At 35.4% G+C, this 22383-nt stretch overlaps 1 protein-coding gene across 12 annotated transcripts in view; it reads left to right on the forward strand.

Annotated features, from left to right (window-relative positions):
• Positions 1-22383, forward strand: part of LOC114893208 (ankyrin repeat and KH domain-containing protein 1) — a 122741-nt gene that overhangs the window by 22480 nt on the left and 77878 nt on the right. For all 12 annotated transcript variants that reach the window (XR_003792849.1, XR_003792850.1, XM_029218831.1 and 9 more), the window contains exons 2-9: positions 943-1096; positions 5102-5258; positions 5979-6126; positions 6864-7011; positions 8614-8847; positions 10755-10849; positions 20958-21195; positions 21424-21615. Coding sequence is in view for 10 of the 12 variants with exons in the window: in XM_029218831.1 (XP_029074664.1) it covers positions 943-1096; positions 5102-5258; positions 5979-6126; positions 6864-7011; positions 8614-8847; positions 10755-10849; positions 20958-21195; positions 21424-21615 (1366 nt within the window). In the remaining 2 variants the exon portion in view is untranslated. The remainder of the gene's footprint in view (positions 1-942; positions 1097-5101; positions 5259-5978; positions 6127-6863; positions 7012-8613; positions 8848-10754; positions 10850-20957; positions 21196-21423; positions 21616-22383) is intronic.

Below are 22383 nucleotides of genomic sequence, written 5' to 3' on the forward strand. Positions count from 1 at the left end.
TTTTTTTTTTTTTTTTTTTTTTTGCGGTAAGCAGGCCTCTCACTGTTGTGGCCTCTCCCGTTGCGGAGCACAGGCTCCGGACGCGCAGGCTCAGCGGCCATGGCTCACGGGCCCAGCCGCTCCGCGGCATGTGGGATCTTCCCGGACCGGGGCACGAACCCGTGTCCCCTGCATCGGCAGGCGGACTCTCAACCACTGCGCCACCAGGGGAGCCCGGCATGTGCTTTTTAAAGCATTTTGATACACATTTCCAAACTGCTTCCCAGAAAGGTTGTGCATATTTTATTTGGTAAGAAAATTTAGAATTAACTTGATTTGAAATTAGAGTGTTGCATGTTTATTTTCGTAAGTTGATTTTGCTTATAGGATTCATTTCAACAAATATGTATTGAATAAGTACTATGTACAAGGTATTCATAGGCTCAGAGGACAGAGCAGTGAACAAATGACTATGATTCCTAACCTAATAGAGTTTTCCTGTCTAGAGCAATTAGGATATTTGATAGTGGGTTAAATCTTCTTTAGTTTGTCAGAATTGAATATATTAATTGGAAGAGAGGAGAAACGATACTTTAATGACCTATTTATGCTATCTAGGCTTTCTACTATCTACTCCTGCATACATCTTCCTAGGGCCTATGTTGATGTACTTGTTTCATTTAAAAAATGCTGCTTTTCAGGCTCTGTGGTAGGCACAGAAGATTCATTGCTCTCCAGGAAACTTTAATCTGGTGTGTCTGGGTTATATCTGTAGTCGTGTCTGAAGATAAGCAGATAGTCAGGAGGCTCCCTCAAAGTCCCTCCCTATAACCCCCTGTTTCTACAATAATTTATTTGGTTATATTTGAATTCCAAATCAGAAGTCATATTACCTTAAATTGCTGTTATTCTAACAATATTAAGATCAGCTTCATGGATATTGCATCTTTAATTCCTAAACAGGTTGAATCATTTATTTTGGACCAAGAAGATCTGGATAACCCGGTGCTGAAAACAACATCAGAGATATTCTTATCAAGTACTGCAGAAGGAGCAGACTTACGCACTGTGGATCCAGAGACACAGGCACGACTAGAAGCATTGCTGGAAGCAGCAGGTACTTTATTTTCTCTTTTTCATCTTTTTAAAAGACTCCAGGGAATACCCTCGTGGTTCAGTGGTTGGGACTCTGCGCTTTCACTGCCAAGGGCATGGGTTCGATCCCTGGTAGGGGAACTAAGATCCTGCAATCCACGTGGCATGGCTGGAAAAAAAAAAAAAAAGACAAAAAAAAACCCCCAAGACTCCATCTCTATACAAAGTTATAAAAGATTATCCCCAAATTATATATGTTATATAAAATTTGAAATCTGTAAAATTTGTTTTTTTTTTAATTTCCTAAAGAAAATGTTCACATTTTATGTTTAAAAAATTCTTGGTTGAAAGTTCTCAGTGAGTGATTTCTAGGCTCAACACTAACTTTTTTTTTAATTGAAGCATAGTTGATTTACAATGTTGTGTTAGTTTCAGGTGTACAGCAAAGTGATTCAGTTTTACACATATATATATTCTTTTCCATTATGGTTTACTACAAGTTATTGAGTATAGTTCCCTGCTATATAGTAACATTTAACCATTTTTAAAAATTTTATTTATTTTTAGCTGTGTTGGGTCTTCCTTACTGCGCGTGGGATTTCTCTAGTTGCGGCGAGTGGGGGCCACTCTTCGTTGAGGCGCACAGACTTCTCATTACGGTGGCTTCTCTTGTTGCGGAGCATGGGCTCTAGGCACGCAGGCTTCAGTAGTTGTGGCACGTGGGTTCCGTAGTTGCTGCTCGCGGGCTCTAGAGCTCAGGCTCAGTAGTTGTGGCGCATGGGCTTAGTTGCTCCACAGCACGTGGGATCTTCCCGGGCCAGGGATCGAACCCGTGTCCCCTACATTGGCAGGTGGATTCTCAACCACTGTGCCACCATTGAAGTCCCAAGACATATATATAGTATGTTAGGAATGTGTTTACTTTGATAATTCTTCTTATTCTTTTAACTTTCTCCTCTTATGAAAAAGCATAGGTAAAATTTATAGCAGATTGACTTTTAGTCCATCTAATGTGTCTTTTTGGAACTGACCGAAACTTAAAATTAGATTGAACAAAACAATTTAAGTATCTAGCAGAAGATGGTTTAATTTAGAGCAGACGGTTTAATTTAAACCTTCTTTAAAAAAAAGTTTCCATTGCAGGGGGCAGAGGTTTGATCCCTGGTTGGGGAACTAAGATCCTGCGTGCAGTGCAGTGTGGCCAAAAAAAAAAAATCACATTAGTAATTGCTTTGGTGTCCCTCCCTTCTTTGGATTTATTGTGAGTCTCCTACTTTTGATTTAGGAATAGTCTATGTAAGATTCCTGAAATAGGAGTGCCATGGCCACCCCATATATATATATATATAATTTTTTATTTTTTAATTTTTTTCCTGTGCTTTAGAACCAGCTTAGAGCAGAGAGAAATGTGGAGAAAATGCGTTTTTCTTCTCCATGTCTTTTCTGGACTAAGTTACTTTCCTTCCCTAAATCAAGCTTTGTTTACTGGTGAAAGTACATCTCCTCTCTAGTTTAGGCTGACATTTCACTCATACTGTGGGTACTACTCCAAGACCCCTAATTAAGGATTTTAAACCTATTTCTCTTTTTTCTGGCCACCTCATGAGTCTCACTCAGGGATGGCTCTTTTCTGCTACATTGAGCATTTTTCTTCAGGTTCATGGTTAAGTATAAGTACTTATATACTTACACCTTATACAAGATACCTTAGAATTGCTTGCTTTTCTTACCTATATTGTGAGAGAGAAAATAAACCTTGAAAATCATGTCTTGCAGGAGGTGTGAGAAATTACTGAATTTTAAAATTTTGTGTGTTTTGACAATTTAAACTCCAGGCATTGTTGGATATGATATTTATCCAAAGAAATTGTCAGATGTTTTTTAAAATGATGTACTCCTTTGAAGCCCTGTGCAAGTCAGTTGGCTTAATGAATACTTTTTTGTTCATTAGTATTTTCATTTGCTTTTTGGACATTGTGTTGAGCCTATAACATTTAAGACTTATGCATTGTTTTCAATTATGAGAATGTGTTAGACGTTACTAGGCTTCTTAAGAAGATAGAATTCTTAATGCTATTTTAACCAAAAAAATTGAAGTTGAAAATATTTTTTTCTTTAAGATTCTTTGAGATTTTTAAAGAAAATTAAGAATTAAGGGCATTTCAAGAAGAATTTTTAACAAGTCTTTTCTAAATTATAAATGTAATATATAAAATAGCTAAAACAATATGAAATGTATTCAGTAGATTTTAAAGCCTGCCCATTGTAAAGGTTTACATATACTTCCAGACTTTCCCTTGTAGTTATATAAATACATGTATATGTTTGAATATACATGATTTTTTTAAATGAAATTATATCATTTATACAAATTATAATTTTCTTTTTTTCACTTAATTTATTGTGGCCATCCTTCCATAACAGGATATGTTGATCTTTCTCCTTCTTTAAGGGTAAGATAATATTCTGTTGCTTGGATGCACCACAGTTTATTTTACCAATGGCTTATTGAAGGATTTTTACGTTATTTCCAATTTTTTTGATATCACAAATAATGCTGTAGTTCATATCCATGTATATCTATAACTTTTCTTGCTTGTGCAAGTATCTTCATAGGACAGATTCCTAGAAAGTGATATTGCTGGGTCAGAGGATATTTTTGCATTCAAAATTTTGATTGCTTTTATCAAAGTGGTCCCTCAAGTTTATGCCAGTATACATTCCTATCAACAGCTTTCCTCAGTCTTCTTTTGGTCAATTTCATAGTTTGTGTTCATTCAATATTATCAATAAGTTGTGCGGTAGCTCTTTATAAATGATATAAATTCATTGGGTGTTAATTTTTCCAGTTTTTATTTTGCCTTAACTTTATTTATGGTGTCTTTAATTATATAGACATTTTTATTGGAATTAAAAATGTTTAATATCACATTTACTAATTTTTTACTTTATAGCTTTTGTGATTTGGTCTCATGCTTAGAAGAACCTCCTCTACATCAGCAATAGAAAAATACTACATAGTATAATAGTACTTTTCAGATTTCATTTAAGTCTACCTGGTATTTATTTTTGTAAATGGTGTGAATTTGAGATCTTACCTAATTTTCAAATAATCAGTTTCTGAACAATATTAAATAAGCCCTCCTATATCCACTGATTTGAAATGTCACCTTTATCATATATTGAATTCACAGATGATCTAAGTTCTTTTATTGTTTGCCGCTATTACATATCCTTGATAAAATTATCTTTTTTCTTTGCAAGTATCATACTATCATACTGTTGTAATTGAATAGCATCACAATATATTTTTTATCTTATTGGGCAAGTTTCCCTTTTTTTTGTTCTATAAAATTTTATTGACTGTTTCTCATTTTCAGCAGTAACAGGTGGTGATATTATCAACAAAATTTTGTTGCAGTAGTCACTGATTCCTCACTGAATCTAGAGAAAAAGATTTATTGGCAACTTAGACTTACCATATTGCGAGTCCTGTAAGGACAGGAACTATGTCTTATTCCTTTCTGTCCCCCTAATGTCTGGCACATCATAAGCACATAATAAATACTAAATATGAGAATTAATTTATTTTAATTTACACTCTTGCCCCAGAAAATGGTTCTAGGTGGCTATTCAATCAAAGGAAGAAACTGTTGGATTGTTTGTTTTAATATTACAGAATAGCCCCTTCATTAGTACTGAAAATAGATAGGATCCTATACTAGAGATCTTATGCTGTGATTGTACTTTGATAGAAATCTCATTCATTCATTACAGTAAGCATCATGTTAAGTTAACATTTGGAGTTAGGTAGAGGATAAATTAGTATTATGTGCACTGTAAAGATGAAAAGACTAAAACATAGGTGTTATGCAATGGCCTTTTGACATTAGTGACAAAATTGAAATTATCAGCTTTGCATATGGAGATTATGCCATTTTGCCTTAGAGAATAGTGTTTAGAAATGTAATTACAGTTTACACATTTATGCTTTTTCTTTCCCTGAACTGACTGATGCACACTGAAGGAATTGGCAAATTGTCAACTGCTGATGGTAAAGCCTTTGCAGATCCTGAGGTACTCCGAAGACTGACATCTTCAGTAAGTTGTGCACTGGATGAAGCTGCTGCTGCACTGACACGGATGAGAGCGGAAAACAGCCACAATGCAGGACAAGTAGACACGTATGTGTTTAATGACTTCTGCTGGGTATTCAATTCAATATCTGGTTTTCATTTCTGAGGAAGTTACTTATTCTAAAGGTTATAGTAGGAAACTCTAAACTGACTGCCTGAGTAATAATAAATGAAATGGGTTGTTTATGCAATAATCTAGGTCTGTGTTACTCAAATATGGTCCATGGACTAGCAGCGTCAGCATCATAGAAATTCAGAATTTCAGACCCCATCTTGGATCTATTGAATCAGAATCTACCTTTGAACAAGAAACATTGGCTATTTGTATGCACATTAAAGTTTGAGATTCACTGATTTTGTTAGTCATTCTGCAGTAAAAATTTTACTTAGATTTTTACCTTCTATTTCATCTAGTCACCTCACTGTTATCAAATAAAATTTTAAGACATAGGATTATATCCCAAATGTCTTTGGGAATCATTACATTAGTTTAAAAAATTGTGCATCTAATGCTGTATAAAGTTTATTTAAAATTTAATATAAGAGTATGTTAGGACATTTTGAAAGATAAAAATGACAGCTGTTTTCATATTTATTTATTGCCTTTCTGGCTTGGTTCACATACATGAAAAATTAGTATTGCAGACAAATATTCAAATAATTTTCTTCTTACCATATCAGATTTTTCTATATATGACTAACCGTATATATTTAATGTAACTCGTTGTCATAGGACCTTGAGTCTTTCTTTGTTGGTTTTGTTTTCAGTCGCAGTCTGGCGGAGGCTTGTTCAGATGGGGATGTGAATGCTGTTCGTAAATTGCTAGATGAAGGCAGAAGTGTAAATGAACATACAGAAGAAGGAGAAAGCCTGCTGTGTTTGGCTTGTTCAGCCGGGTATTATGAATTAGCACAAGTAAGCAGAAATAATCTTTAGTGATCAAAATTGTGGAAGGGTTTTGATGTTTTGTTTATTTTTATCATTAATAAAAGAAATTATCATTAGAAGCCAAGGTCTTTCCTTTTTGGCAGTAGGTAAAATAGAAACTGATACATAATTAATTTTTGTTGTCTGTACATGCAACTTGGCATGGTCCGTTTTTTTCTGCCGCTTACTCAAAAATAGTCCTAATGAATAAGGAAAACATAGAAATAATAATAATATTTTAAAGTTGCCTTTAGAAATAATATACAAGTATAATGAAAGATATTGATTTATTTTCATTTCATCTAGATTATCCCAATTCTTTTAGTTTTTTTTTTTTTTTTCCTGTTAGAGCAATTTTGGGAAATAGCCATGTGTTTACTAGTTAGTTTGTGTCTTGTGAGTATAGTTTTGCTGTTCTCTTGCTAAATAATCCTGAGCATAACACTAATTCTTTGACAGGAGCAGTTAAATTGTATAATTGGATGGTTAATGTGATTACCTACTTTACTTAAAGATTACTATGTAATGGTATTGTAAAATATAACATCTAACCAGGTGTTTTGAGCAGTGAACATCATTGGCATATTTTCCCAAAAGGTGATTATTTTTTATTTTTCCTTGCCTCCACTCTAAAAGAATATCTTCCCAGATTCAATATATTCTTTAGAAGTAATGTTAATTGTAAGAATTGACAGTTTCTCTCTGTGTGCATATGTGTTTTAAAGGTATTGCTTGCTATGCATGCTAATGTTGAAGACAGAGGGAATAAAGGAGATATAACCCCCCTAATGGCAGCATCCAGTGGAGGTTATTTAGATATTGTGAAATTATTACTTCTTCATGATGCAGATGTCAACTCCCAGTCTGCAACAGGTATGTAGAAAATGATGTGTTAATTTTAGGAAAACAAATTGATATAAATAACTATAACCTGAGAGATAAAAATTTGATTCCTAGGGAAAACTGGTTGTAAACATACAGAAAAATCATAGCCCTTGTTTAGAATCTGTGAGTAAAATATAGATTAATTTGATATCTTTAAAAGTCTTTGAAACACTCTTACATTCTGTTTGGTCAAGATTGAGAGTTTTGGGCTTCCCTGGTGGCGTAGTGGTTGAGAGTCCGCCTGCCGATGCAGGGGACACGGGTTCATGCCCTGGTCCGGGAGGATCCCATATGCCTAGGAGCGGCTGGGCCCATGGGCCATGGCCGCTGGGCCTGCGCGTCCGGAGCCTGTGCTCCGCAACGGGAGCGGCCGCGGCGGTGAGAGGCCCGCATACCGCAAAAAAAAAAAAAGATTGACAGTTTTTTTGCTGGGGGCAATTTCTTTTTTGCCACAATATATATGATGTACAAAGAGGCAAATTTATGAACTGTATCTTTCACAATTCTTTATCTCATTTAAATACAACTCCCTTATATAGATTAACCTGAGAGTCAAAACCCTATAGAGTTTTTTCTGTCAAGTGTACAGAATGCATTTACTAATAAGATATTCTGCTGCAGCATGAAAGCTACTCTAGTAAGGTTCTTTATAAGCCTCGGTCATATGTCTTGAGTTATAGCTGTACATTTAGTAATGAGATTCCTTGGATTTAGTGAGGCAAGCACATGGCTTAAAATACAGTTTCAATAATGAAAGCATATCAGTCTTCCATACCATTAAGTATATATTAAATGTAGCCTAATTTATTTTTTAAACGACCATGACTTCTTAGAAAGGATTATAGGTTACTTTGCTGACCACCTTGTCTAGGTCGTAGTAATATTAATATCCTCCATGTCTGAGACTGTTAAACAGTTGAATTCTGAACAAATTGGGTTTGAAATGATAGTTTTCTTGCTGAACCTTTAAAACAGTCTTCTTCAATCTCACACTGTTGGATGGTTAAACCATCTCCCTACTCCCTTTAATAAATAAGAGTCCTCAAAACAAAATCAGGAAAGGAATAAGTGGCAAATCAGGGAATAATGACCTTTTAAATACATTTTTATTTTGAAGGAATTATGCTGAGAGGGATTTATATCTGTCTCCCTGGGTCTCATAAATGTAGACTAAATGAATAAATGTGTAAAGATAAAGGAGAGGTAAAAGAAAATTAAGAAATGAATGTACATAGAAAGAAAATGTTAAGTGTTTCTAAGTTGTACTGTGTTGAAAGAAAAAGCAATAACTTTGAGTGGTACATTAAAATATTTTATATGAAAATATGTTGGAAATGATTTTTCAAGATGGCACTTAATCTTATTTTACAAGCTAAGGAAATATGGAGAGAGGTAAATTGGTTTGTTTATAATAAGCCTTTTAATTAGTGAAAAAATTAAGATGATGCTTCTAACCAATACAACAAAAAAATGAGATAATAGTTCTAGTGGTTTATGTAAGGTAATTGAAGAGATAGAACTAGAGCAGTAGTATAATTGTAATTATATCAGTTTTATCATAATTTTTAATTTCTTTTTGTTCTGTTTTAGGAAACACTGCACTAACTTATGCCTGTGCTGGAGGATTTGTTGACATTGTGAAAGTGCTACTTAATGAAGGCGCAAATATAGAAGATCATAATGAAAATGGACATACCCCCTTAATGGAAGCAGCCAGTGCAGGTCATGTGGAAGTTGCAAGAGTTCTTCTAGATCATGGGGCAGGCATCAACACTCATTCTAACGAATTCAAAGAAAGTGCTCTTACACTTGCATGCTACAAAGGTACTCTATAAATATATATATGTTTATAGGGTTTTTTTCATAGCAACTTTGAATATTTAAATATTTGAATATTGAGTATTAGAGTTAATTTTATATTTCTTATACTTTCCCTGTGCTATAAAATTATCTAGCTTCTAAGAGATTATATAGAAAGTCCATTTTAGCATGTATTTCCTAAAGTATAGTTTCATAGTATATGTTTTTTTATTATTTTAATTCAAATTTATTCAACTAGCTATAAGGTCAACCAAAACTCTTAGCACAGACTTAGAGGGTTTCCATTCTTTAATAACTTTTGTTTTATATGATTTTTCCAACCTTTATTTTAAAAATAATACACACTCAAATAATAATAATCACACTTGATATAGAAAACCTGAAAAACACAGAATAGTGTAAAGAAGTTTTACAATGACATGTAATGCTACCATCTAAAGATTTAAAAAGCATGTAAACAATATTTTAGTATATTTACTTCTAGTTTGTTTTTTAAGTACATTTATAAACAAATATATATACACTTGGCTCTTACAACATGGTTTTGAACTGCACAGGTTCACTTACATACAGACTTTTTTCAGTAAGTGTGTACTATAGTACTAAACAATCCAAAGTTGATTGAATCCTCAGATGTGGAACTATAATCAAAGATGGTAGCTAGGGCTCCAGCAATCCATATTCTAGGAAGGATGAAGAGGGTAAGGGCAAAATGAGGAATGCCTTCCAACTTAGTAAGCTACCTTTAAGGAATCTTCCTAGAAGTTCTGCCTTATAAGTCCCTTTTACATCTCATTGGCTACACATAATAGCAAGGGAGGCTGGAAAATGTAGTCTTTTAGTCAGGCCTGTTGCCACTGAGATGAAATCGGGAGTTCTGTTATTAAGGAAAAATGAGAGAATGTATATTGGGTAGGAAACTAGCAATCTCTGCCAAATACATCAAATGGATGCACCATAATTGCCTATTGTTGGACACTTGCATTGTTCCCAGTTTTTCACTATTATTAAAAACACTGTGATAACATCCTTGTGCAGACATCTTTGCCTAATCTCTGATTATTTCCTTAGGATAAATTCCTGGAAGTGGAATTGCTGGGTCAAAGGGTATGGACATTTTTAAGGCTTTTGATACATATTGCCAAATTGCCTTCTAGAAAGGTTGAACCAATTTACACTCCCACCAGCAGTGTTTGAGAGTGCCCTTTACCCCACCCTACACCCTCACCAACACTGGGTATTATTCTTTTTAATATTTGCCATTTTGATAGTAAAAAATGGTGTCTTATTTTAATTTGCAATTTTTTAATAGGAAGGTTTAATATTTTTTTCATCAGTTTAATATTCATTTTCACTTCTTTTTTTGAATTACCATTTCATGTCCTTCATCCATTTTTCTACTGGAGTGTTTGTCTTTTTCTTATTGACTATTATAAGGCTTTTTATATACTAAATGTATCAAGAGGGTTGAAATTATTTTGAATGGAGTTTTCTCTGCCTGCTCATTGCCACAGTGAGTTTATGGTTATTATTTTAAAGCTTTTTTTCTGAAAAATATGATCCAAACATACTTTACCTGGCATTCTATTTGATTTCAGTGTTTTGATTTATATTTTATACAGAGTAAATCAAAGAATAAGTATTATTACTTTATTGCTTTACTTGAATTAATGTGCTTTGAACTAATTCAGTCTTTAAAACCTAGATAAGACCTTGACGAGAGCCTGCTTATTATTTTGGATTGGCTTTGTAAAATTGTCATTGATTTCTTTATTGAACGCAAAATAAGTTCTCTTGTAAATTTTTGTATAGACACCTGAAAGAAAAAGATTCCCTATTTTAATACTTATATATTAAATCGATAGTTCTTGAGAAATATAGTTTTAAAATTTGTGTTCTTTTTTTCAAAGGCCATTTGGATATGGTTCGCTTTCTGCTTGATGCTGGTGCAGATCAAGAGCACAAAACAGATGAGATGCACACTGCCTTAATGGAGGCTTGCATGGTAATTTTAAATTGCACTCACATGAGATTTTATGGGAAGAAAGGGTCATATGTGTTTCAGCCTTTGAGAATTATTTGTATTCTTTTGGAAAAATCATTATTATGAGATAGTAAAGATCTTGAAAATTTTGTACATTATCAGAGAGGGAAGGGGGAGTTTACGATGTTTTGTTTATCTTTTGATAGTAAATCCGTTAATGTAAGAAATCATACAAAAGGCAGGCTTGGCTATGTCATTTTCAACACACTGATGTACTTTTATTTTCTTCCCAATTCTTTCATTATGGTAAAATACACATATCATAAAATTTACCATGTTAACCATTTTTGAGAGTTATTAAGTATATGCATAATGCTGTGCAACCATCGCTACCATCCATTTTTGGAACTCTTTTCATCTTTATAAAACTGAAACTCTGTTTCCATTAAACAGCAACTTTCCATTCCCCACTTCTTCCTATTCTTTGTGATCACCATTCACTTTCTATCTCTATCATTTTGACTACATTAAATGCCTCATATAAGTGGAATCATACAATATTTGTCTTTTTGTGACTGACTTATTTCAGTTAGCATGATGTCCTCAGGTTCATCCGTGTTGTAGCATATGTCAGAATTTCCTTTGTTTTTTAAGGCTACATAATATTTTATTGTATGTACCACATTTTACTTATCCATTTATCCACTGATGGACACTTGCATCGCCTCCATGCTTTAGCTATTGTGAATAATGCTGCTGTGAACAACGGGTGTATAAATATCTGTTTGAGTCCTGTTTTCAGTTCTTTTGGATATATACCCAAAAGCGAGATGCCTTGATCATATGGTAATTCTGTTTTTAATGTTTTGAGGAACCACCACCATACTGTTTTCCAAGCAGGTGTACCATTTTATGTTCCCACCAGTAGTGTACGAGGGTTCCATTTTCTCCACATCCTCACCAACACTTGTTATTTTCTGGGTGTTTTGGGTTTTTTTTTAACTTAATTTTTATTTTTTTGGCTGCAATGGGTCTTTGTTGCTGTGCACGGGCTTTCTCTAGTTGAGCTGAGCGGGGGCTACTCCTCATTGTGGTGCGCAGGCTTCTCATTGTGGAGGCTTCTCTTGTTGCAGAGCACGGGCTCTAGGCGCACGGGCTTCAGTAGCTGTGGCACACGGGCTCAGTAGTTTTTTTTAAATGGAACTTATACAATTTTAAAAAAATAATTAATTAATTTGGCTGCATTGGGTCTTAGTTGCAGCAAGTGGGCTCTTCGCTGTGGTGTGCGGTCTTCTGTCTAGTTGTGCGGGCTTAGTAGTTGTGGTACATGGGCTTAGTTGCCTTGCAGCATGTGGGGTCTTAGGTCCCTGACCAGGGATCAAACCCACATCCTCTGCATTGGGAGGCAGATTCTTAACCACTGGACCACCAGGGAAGTCCCAATCATGTGTTTTTTTTCCCTTATTCTGTTAATGTGGTATATTACATCAATCAGTTTTCATATGTTGATCCATCCTTGAACTCCAGGAGTAAATCCCACTTGGTCATGGTGTATAATCCTTTTAATATGAGTTTAAGTCTTACCTCCTCTTTAATTTTGGGGGGAAGAATTTGAGAAGGATTGGAGCTAATTCTTCCTTAAGTGTTTAGTAGAATTCACCAGTGAAGCTATCAGGTCCAGGGGTTTTCTTTGTTGGGAGACTTTTTATTATTGATTAACTCTCCTTACTAGATATATGTCTGTTTACATTTTTTACTTGTTTGTGATGTAGCCTTGGTAGGTTTTGTGTTTCTAGGAATTTGTCCATTTCATCAAGGTTATTCAATTTGTTGGTATACAGTTGTTCATAGTTCTCTTTTATAATCCTTTCTAGTTCTATACTATCAGTAGTAATATCCCCTCTTTCATTTCTGATTTTAGTAATTTGAGTCTTCTTTTTCTTAGTTCTTCTAGCTTTGTTGATTTTGTTGATCTTTTTAAAGAAGGAGTTATTGGTTTCATTGATTTTTCTCTCTCGTTTTTTAGTCTTTATTTTATCTCTGCACTAATCTTTATTATTTCCTTCCTTCTGCTAGTTTTGGTTTAGTTTGTTCTTTTTTTTGTTTCTTTAATTGGTTTCTGGTTTGTATGATTTCTTAACCTGATTCTAGATTTAACACAATTATGATTGGGTATGTTTTTGGAAAAGGACAGTAACATGTAACCCTAAAGTAATGTATTTGGCTTTAGAGTTATTACTGATAAAACTCTAATTTTGGAGGTAACAGACATCTTTCTAAAGTTTTTGTAGCTTCATATTAAAACCTTATAAAGTAAATTGACTAATATAATCTATGGATAACCTAGAATGCATTTATTTGCTTCTTTCCAGGATAACCTAGAATTAGATTTATCATGCAAGCATTTTGTATCAAAGAGAAATATTACCTTTAATGCTGTCAACATAAAATCTTTAGGTTAGAACCTTAAGTCAGTCTGTTTATTTCATAACTGAAAGAACTGAGAAACAAAGAAATTGGGTAATCTTGTCCCAAAACATGCAGAGTTAGATAGTTAGATAGCAGATGTTGGAGTCCTAGGCACACCACAATCAATTGTGTAGGTTGTGCAACAGTATGTGGTAGCCCTTTCTAAGTCTAGGTCTTCTTTTTTCAGCTGAGTGTTTTTGCCACTAACGTTACCCTGACTCTTATTTAAGCCAAATTTTAAAAATAAGAATATTTGTTAGAAAAATCATAGAAAAAATTTTGACACTAAACATGAAATATTTTACATATGCCAATAATTTTTTACTAACAGTTGCAAAATCTATTTAATGTAAATTTTCTGTTGATAGCACAAATTTTCAAAATAAACATGTTTCAAAGGATATTACTTAGCAAATATATTCTTTTGTTGATAAAACAGTGCTGGATTCCAAAAATGTATCCAACATATTTGGTCATAGATCAGTCCAGGAACCATTTTTCTTCTACATCTGTAAGCACTTAGATATCATAGATATATGTATATCTACGAAGCATACATCAAATTCAAAGAAATCAGAGCAATCTGAGTTTTTAAGACAGGTTTAATGACAAGAAAATTACCTGGAAATACAAATGTTTTTTGAGATGTGATTAAGTAAAGCACTTTTTTGCCTGTGTTACTTCCAATTGTATATTACTGCATAACAAATCACTCAAAACATAGTGGCTTAATACAACGGCCATGCATTATTTTTTATGATTCTGTGGGTTGATTGGATGGTTATTCTCTTTCTTTTCTTTTTTTAAAAATTTATTCATTTATTTCTTTTTGGCTATGTTGGGTCTTTGTTGCTGTGTACGGGCTATCTCTAGTTGCAGGGTGAGTCGGGGCTACTCTTTGTTGCGGTGCTAGGGCTTCTCATTGCAGTGGCTTCTCTTGTTGCAGAGCAGGGCTCTAGGCGTTCAGGCCTCAGTAGTTGTGGCTCGCAGGCTGTAGAGCGCAGGCTAAGTAGTTGTGGTTCATGGGCTTAGTTGCTCTGTGGCATGTGGGATCCTCCTGGACCAGGGCTCAAACCTGTGTCCCCTGCATTGGCAGGCGGATTCCCAACCACCGCGCCACCAGGGAAGTCCCCGCATTTTTTAAATTAATTTTTATTGGAGTATATGTTATTCTCTTTCAATGTGTTGTTTAGTTTTAAACGTTTGAATGTTTGAAAATTTTCCTGTTGTCTGTTAATGATTTCTACTTTGATTACATTCTGATCAGAGAACACACTCTGTATGATTTGAGTTCTTTAATTCTTGAGGTTTGATTACCATGAGTAAAATAGATAGCTAGCGGGAACATGCTATAGAGCACAGGAAGCTCAGCTCAGTGCTCTGTGATGACCTAGATGGGTGGGATGGGTGGTGGGGGTGGTAGGGAGGTCTAAGAGGAAGGGGATATATGTATACATATAGCTGATTCACTTCATTGTACAGCAGAAACTAACACAGCATTGTAAAGCAGTTACACTCCAATAGAAAAAAAAGAAAGTAAACACCATAAAAAAAATTCTTGAGGTTTATTTTATAGTCAGGATGTGCATATATATTCCATGGGCATTTGAAAAGAATGAATATTCTGCTTTTGGTCAGTGGAGTGTTTTATTAAGACCTGTTGACAGATGGTGGAGTTCTTCTACATCCTTTCTGAATTTCTGTCTTAGCTGTTCTAACAGTTGTTGAGAGGGGGTGTTGAAATCTCCCAAATATGTTTGTGGATTTGTCTATTTCTTCTTCTAGTTGCTTCACTTTTCCCCCACATTTTGGAGCTTTGTTGTTTTGGTACATGCCCTTTTTTTTTTTTTTCCCTCATCCATTTTCTCAATTTTTTCCCTGTATTTTTTTTTGATATATCTAGTAGTTATTTTGAAGTTCTTTTCTTCTAACTACTATATTTGATTCACTTCTGGGTCAACTTTTATTATTATTTTTTTTTGCGGTACGCGGGCCTCTCACTGCTGTGGCCTCTCCTGTTGCGGAGCACAGGCTCCAACGCGTAGGCCCAGCGGCCATGGCCCACGGGTCCAGTCGCTCCGCAGCATGTGGGATCCTCCCAGACCGGGGCACGAACCCATGTCCCCTGCATCGGCAGGCGGACTCTCAACCACTGCACCACCAGGGAAGCCCAACTTTTATTATTTTATATCTTGATGATCAGTTACTTTTTCTTGCCCCTTAATATGTCTAGTAATTTTTTTTGTAATCCATGCTGTGGATGATCCCTTTTCAAGGCCCTGGATTATCCTGTATTCCTTTTAAGACTGTTAAATTCTGTTCTAGCAGGCAGTTAAATTACCAGTGAATCACCCTGATCCTATTGAGGCTTAATTCAGCATCACTTTTACTCCTAGGTCCTTACTCTTTGGTCGTAAAAATGTTCACTCTTTGTTTAGGATATATTTCCTTGGGCCATGGTTTGGAAGATGCCCAAAGAGAAAAAGTTAGAGTGAATGGAGGCTAAACAATACACTACTAAATAAACAAGAGATCACTGAAGAGATCAAAGAGGAAATCAAAAAATACCTAGAAACAAATGACAATGAAAACACGACAACCCTAAACCTATAGGATGCAGCAAAAGCAGTTCTAAGAGGGAAGTTTATAGCAATGCAATCCTACCTCAAGAAACAAGAAACATCTCAAATAAACAACCTAAACTTACACCTAAAGCAGTTAGAGAAAGAAGAACAAAAAAACCCCAAAGTTAGCAGAAGGAAAGAAATCATAAAAATCAGATCAGAAATGAAGGAAACAATAGCAAAGATCAATAAAACTAAAACATGGTTCTTTGAGAAGATAAACAAAATTGATAAACCATTAGCCAGACTCATCAAGAAAAAAAGGGAGAAGACTCAAATCAACAGAATTAGAAATGAAAAAGGAGAAGTAACAACTGACACTGAAGAAATACAATGGATCATGAGAGATTACTACAAGCAACTATATGCCAATAAAATGGACAACCTGGAAGAAATGGACACATTCTTAGAAAAGTACAGCCTACTGAGACTGAACCAGGAAGAAATAGAAAATATAAACAGACCAATCACAAGCACTGAAATTGAGACTGTGATTAAAAATCTTCCAGCAAACAAAAGCCCAGGACCAGATGGCTTCACAGGCAAATTCTATCAAACATTTTGAGAAGAGCTAACACCTATCATTCTCAAACTCTTCCAAAATATAGCAGAGGGAGGAACACTCCCAAACTCATTCTACAAGACCACCATCACCCTGATACCAAAACCAGACAAAGATGTCACAAAGGAAGAAAACTATAGGCCAATATCGCTGATGAACATAGATGCAAAAATCCTCAACAAAATACTAGCAAACAGAATCCAACAGCACGTTAAAAGGATCATACACCATGATCAAGTGACGTTTATCCCAGGAATGCAAGGATTCTTCAATATGTGCAAATCAATCAATGTGACACACCATATTAACAAATTGAAGGATAAAAACCATATCATCATCTGAATAGATGCAGAAAAAACTTTTGACAAAATTCAACACCCATTTATGATAAAAACCCTGCAGAAAGTAGGCATAGAGGGAACTTACCTCAACATAATAAAGGCCATATATGACAAACCCACAGCCAACATCGTTCTCAATGGTGAAAAACTGAAACCATTTTCACTAAGATCAGGAACAAGACAAGGTTGCCCACTCTCACCACTATTAGTCAACATAGTTGAATCCAAATTGGAAAAGAAGTAAAGCTGTTACTGTTTACAGATGACATGATACTATACATAGAGAATCCTAAAGACTCTATCAGAAAACTACTAGAGCTAATCAATGAATTTGGTAAAGTAGCAGGATACAAAATGAATGCACAAAAATCTCTTGCATTCCTATACACTAATGATGAAAAATCTGAAAGAAATTAAGGAAACACTCCCATTTGCCATTGCAACAAAAAGAATGAAATACCTAGGAATAAACCTACCTAAGGAGACAAAATACCTGTATGCAGAAAACTATGAGACACTGATGAAAGAAAGATGATACAAACAGATGGAGAGATATACCATGTTCTTGGATTGGAAGAATCAACATTGTAAAAATGACTGTACTACCCAAAGCAATCTATAGATTCAGTGCAATCCCTATCAAACTACCAATGGCATCTTTCACAGAACTAGAACAAAAAATTTCACAATTTGTATGGAAACACAAAAGACCCCAAATAGCCAAAGCAATCCTGAGAAAGAAAAACGGAGCTGGAGGAATCAGATGCCCTTGCTTCAGACTATACTACAAAGCTACAGTAACCCAGACTGTATGGTACTGGCACAAAAACAGAAATACAGATCAATGGAACAGGATAGAAAGCCCAGAGATAAGCCCACACACATATGGTCACCTTACTTTTGATAAAGGAGGCAAGAATATACAGTGGAGAAAAGACAGCCTCTTCAATAAGTGGTGCTGGGAAAACTGGACAGCTACATGTAAAAGAATGAAATTAGAACACTTCCTAACACCATACACAAAAATAAACCCAAAATGGATTAAAGACCTAAATGTAAGGCCAGACAGTATAAAACTCTTAGAGGAAAACATAGGCAGAACACTCTATGACATAAATCACAGCAAGATCCTTTTAGACCCACCTCCTAGAGAAATGGAAATAAAAATAAACAAATGGGACCTAATGAAACTTAAAAGCTTTTGCATAGCAAAGGAAACCATAAACAAGACCAAAAGACAACCCTCAGAATGGGAGAAAATATTTGCAAATGAAGCAACTGACAAAGGATTAATCTCCAAAATTTACAAGCAGCTCATGCAGCTCAGTATCAGAAAAACAAACAAACCAATCCAAAAGTGGGCAGAAGGCCTAGATAGACATTTCTCCAAAGAAGATATACAGATAGCCAACAAACACATGAAAGGATGCTCAACATCACTAATCATTAGAGAAATGCAAATCAAAACTACAATGAGATATCACCTCACACCAGTCAGAATGGCCATCATAAAAAATCTGCAAACAATAAATGCTGGAGAGGGTGTGGAGAAAAAGGAACCCTCTTGCACTGTTGGTGGGAATGTAAATTGATACAGCCACTATGGAGAACAGTATGGAGGTTCCTGAAAAAACTAAAAATAGAACTATCATATGACCCAGCAATCCTACTACTGGGCATATACCCTGAGAAAACCATAATTCAAAAAGAGTCATGGGGCTTCCCTGGTGGCGCAGTGGTTGAGAGTCCGCCTGCCGATGCAGGGGACACGGGTTCGTGCCCCGGTCTGGAAAGATCCCTCATGCCGCGGAGCGGCTGGGCCCGTGAGCCATGGCCATTGAGCCTGCGCGTCCGGAGCCTGTGCTCCGCAACGGGAGAGGCCACAACAGTGAGAGGCCCGCGTACAGCAAAAAAAAAAAAAAAGAGTCATGTATCGCAGTGTTCATTGCAGCTTTGTTTACAATAGCTAGGACATGGAATCAACCTAAGTGTCCATCTACAGGTGAATGGATAAAGAAGATGTGGCACATACATACAATGGAATATTGCTCAGCCATAAAAAGAAACAAAATTGAGTTATTTGTAGTGACGTGGATGGACCTAGAGTCTGTCATACAGAGTGAAGTAAGTCAGAAAGAGAAAAACAAATACCATATGCTAACACATATATATGGACTCTAAAAAAAAAATTGTTCTGAAGAACCTAGGGGCAGGACAGGAATAAAGATGCAGACGTAGAGAATGGACTTGAGGACACGGGGAGGAGGAAGGGTAAGCTGGGACGAAGTGAGAGAGTGGCATGGACTTATATATACTACCAAATGTAAAATAGATAGCTAGTGGGAAGCAGCCGCATAGTACAGGGAGATCAGCTCAGTGCTTTGTGACCACGTAGAGGGGTGGGAGGGAGAAGCAAGAGGGAGGAGATATGAGGACATATGTATATGTATAGCTGATTCACTTTGTTATAAAGCAGAAACTGGTGCACCATTGTAAAGCAATTATACTCCAATAAAGATGCTAAAAATATATATATATATTTTATTTAAAAAAGGGAGCATCTCAAATGCTCCCTTCTTTAAGTTATCATAACCCTAGCCCTAGCTTGGTTGCTGTCCAGTGCCTCCAGTTGTTTTATCTTTTTTCCCCAATTTTTATAGTTGTTTATGATAGAGAGTAAGTCCAATCCCAGCTACTGCTCAAAGGCTAAGACTAAAGTCTTAGAATTTAAAAAAATTCTAATAATGATATTAGGCCTTTAAGAGTGGATTATTCTTTTTTTAATTTCTTATTTTGTTCTTTTTTCCTTTGTTAGAAATAATATTGTTCATTAACATAAAAAAAGTGCTTAGTACAATTCGTCTGTAAGGTATGTACTCAAGATATGTTAGCAGAGTATATAAAGACTCTTCAAAAATTAAATTCAAGCAAAACAATTTCTTGGGAGCCTAGAGAAGCTGGGTGCAATAGTAGTTCCCTGATCTGTGGGCATTCATAAACCCTTATTTTCTTTTCAATTAGAATTGTATATCAAACACCAGTAACTCAATATAGGAATTTGGTTAAAATATATTTTATTTTACATATATTTGAAGTATTAGTAAAACTAAAATTTTAATGTGAAGTCATTTGTTTTTGACATGTCAAAAGTGGTTACAGCTAAGTTAGTTATTTAGTTAAGTATAATGAAACTCTAGATGGATCCTGAAACCTAATATTTAATTAAGGTTTCTTTAATTAATTCTTTAGTAAAAGAATTGCCCAACCTTATAAAACCTTATTTTTGTACTCAGTCTTTACTTTTCATTAGCAATATTTGGGTCATTTTTGAAATAAAGAACAATACCATTTGTCTTTATATGCACAACAGGAGTTAAGGAGTTACATAAAATTTTGTAGTATAGAATTTGAAACTAAAGAAATGTATGTATGATGATAGAGGGATAGAATGGATACACTCCATGAGAATATTAATTGCCTTACTGTCTATGCAGATGGGCTCATGGTAAAATTATTTACAAGTGAATACGACTTATTTTTACATCTTTGTAAAATTCTTTGCCTCATTACAAGTTAGTGATGAGAAAAAATATAGGATAGGATCAGTCCACAGGGATTTACCTTGGTGACATAATCCCAAGTGGTAATGACTTCACAGAATTTGTTGTGTTACTTTATGCGAAGTCTTCTTTTCTTAAATAGATCTAACACAGTTTCTACACTTAAACATGACACTTAAGTTTGAGGCTATAGCTATATTTGACTCTGGCTGTAGTATAAACAGTAATTATTTTATTTTGAGTTACTGTTGACTATGGATTTAACAATTTTTTGAACTTCAAAGAATGTGGAAATTCAAAATTATTTGGAGTTGTAACTGTATCTCACAAGTCTGATTCTTGTGGAAAATTTTGGGCTTGCTCAAAAGTAAGGTAAAATAATTTTAATGGACTTTTGGTAAGATAGATTTCAAAAATTGTTCAGATGGTCATGGTAATATATATGCCTCTAAGCTGCCTCTCCTTTTTTTTCCTCTTGTCTTTCCTCAATCTCTTGCTTTTCTTCTCTCACTTAAAAAATATCAAAACAAAACAAAAATTCCTTCTTCTTGTTTTACTTCTGAAAATCTGCAGGATGGACATGTAGAGGTGGCACGTTTGCTTTTGGATAGTGGTGCTCAAGTGAATATGCCTGCAGATTCATTTGAGTCTCCATTAACGCTAGCTGCCTGTGGAGGACACGTTGAATTGGCAGCTCTACTTATTGAGAGGGGCGCAAATCTTGAGGAAGTTAATGATGAAGGATACACTCCCTTGATGGAAGCTGCTCGGGAAGGACATGAAGAGATGGTGGCACTACTCTTAGCACAAGGTAAAATAGTTTTACTTCTTTAATTAAAAAATCGATTTCCTTTGGGTTTTTTGTGTCAGTATCCCTGAAGTTTACTACAACTAAGATATTTTTTGCATTGATGATAAAATAAATTATCAACACCCTGGAAGGAACCCCAGCAGCAGAGAAAAGATAATTATCACAAATCAGAACACTTTGCTGTAAGTCTTTTGTAACTAGTTTTATCTATTTTCATGCTTTCCTCAGGAGCAAATATAAATGCTCAGACAGAAGAAACCCAAGAAACTGCTCTGACGTTGGCTTGCTGTGGAGGATTTTCTGAAGTTGCAGACTTCCTGATTAAGGCAGGGGCTGACATAGAACTTGGCTGCTCCACACCTCTGATGGAGGCTTCTCAGGAGGGACACCTGGAGTTGGTTAAATATTTACTGGCTGCTGGTATGTGGCTTTAAAAACGCCTTTTAGAAAAAGACTTTTATATTGCTTTCGTAACTTTAACAATTAACCATAACTTTTTCAACTTTCTACAAAAGTTGAAAGACAGCTCCATAATTTAACTCTCTTCTTAGGCTTTTAAATCTCCAAAAATGTCATTTTTTTAAAAGGTTTCTTAGAGTTATTAAGGTTTGCTTGGTGACTGTAAGGCTTCCCGTTGACCTTATCTTTCTATTGAATGTTTGTGGCTTTTGGAGGGGAGAAGTTAGTTCCTCCTAGTGTCTATTAATAGGAGGAGGTGAGGATGACATAGAGGTTATAATTTGATACCCTTAAGCCTGTTCATTTCTTGACATTTCTGACTTCTCAAAAAAAATAAGAAAGAAAGAATGAACGAACAAGTGGAAATTTTTTTTTTGGCAGAAGTATTTAGTTTTTTGGGGTTTTTTTTTTATTTGTTTTTAAATATTTATTTATTTGGCTGCATTGGGTCTTAGTTGTGGCATGCGGGATCTTCATTGCAGCGTGAGGGATCTTTGTTGTGGTGCAGGCTCTTCGTTGCGGCGTGAAGGCTTCTCTCTAGTTGTGGCACGTGGGCTCCAGAGCGCGTGGGCCCAGTAGTTGTGGCACATGGGCTCTCCAGTATGGCACGCGAGCTCTAGAGTACGTGGGCTTAGTTGCCCCATGGCATGTGGGATCTTAGTTCCCCGACCAGGGATCGAACCCGCGTCCCCGTGAAAGTTGGACTCTTAACCACTGGACCACCAGGGA

This window comes from Monodon monoceros, unplaced genomic scaffold (genome assembly GCF_005190385.1).
Source record: "Monodon monoceros isolate NGI ecotype Baffin Bay Population unplaced genomic scaffold, NGI_Narwhal_1 Super_Scaffold_12, whole genome shotgun sequence".
In the NCBI taxonomy this organism is placed as follows: Eukaryota; Metazoa; Chordata; class Mammalia; order Artiodactyla; family Monodontidae; genus Monodon; species Monodon monoceros.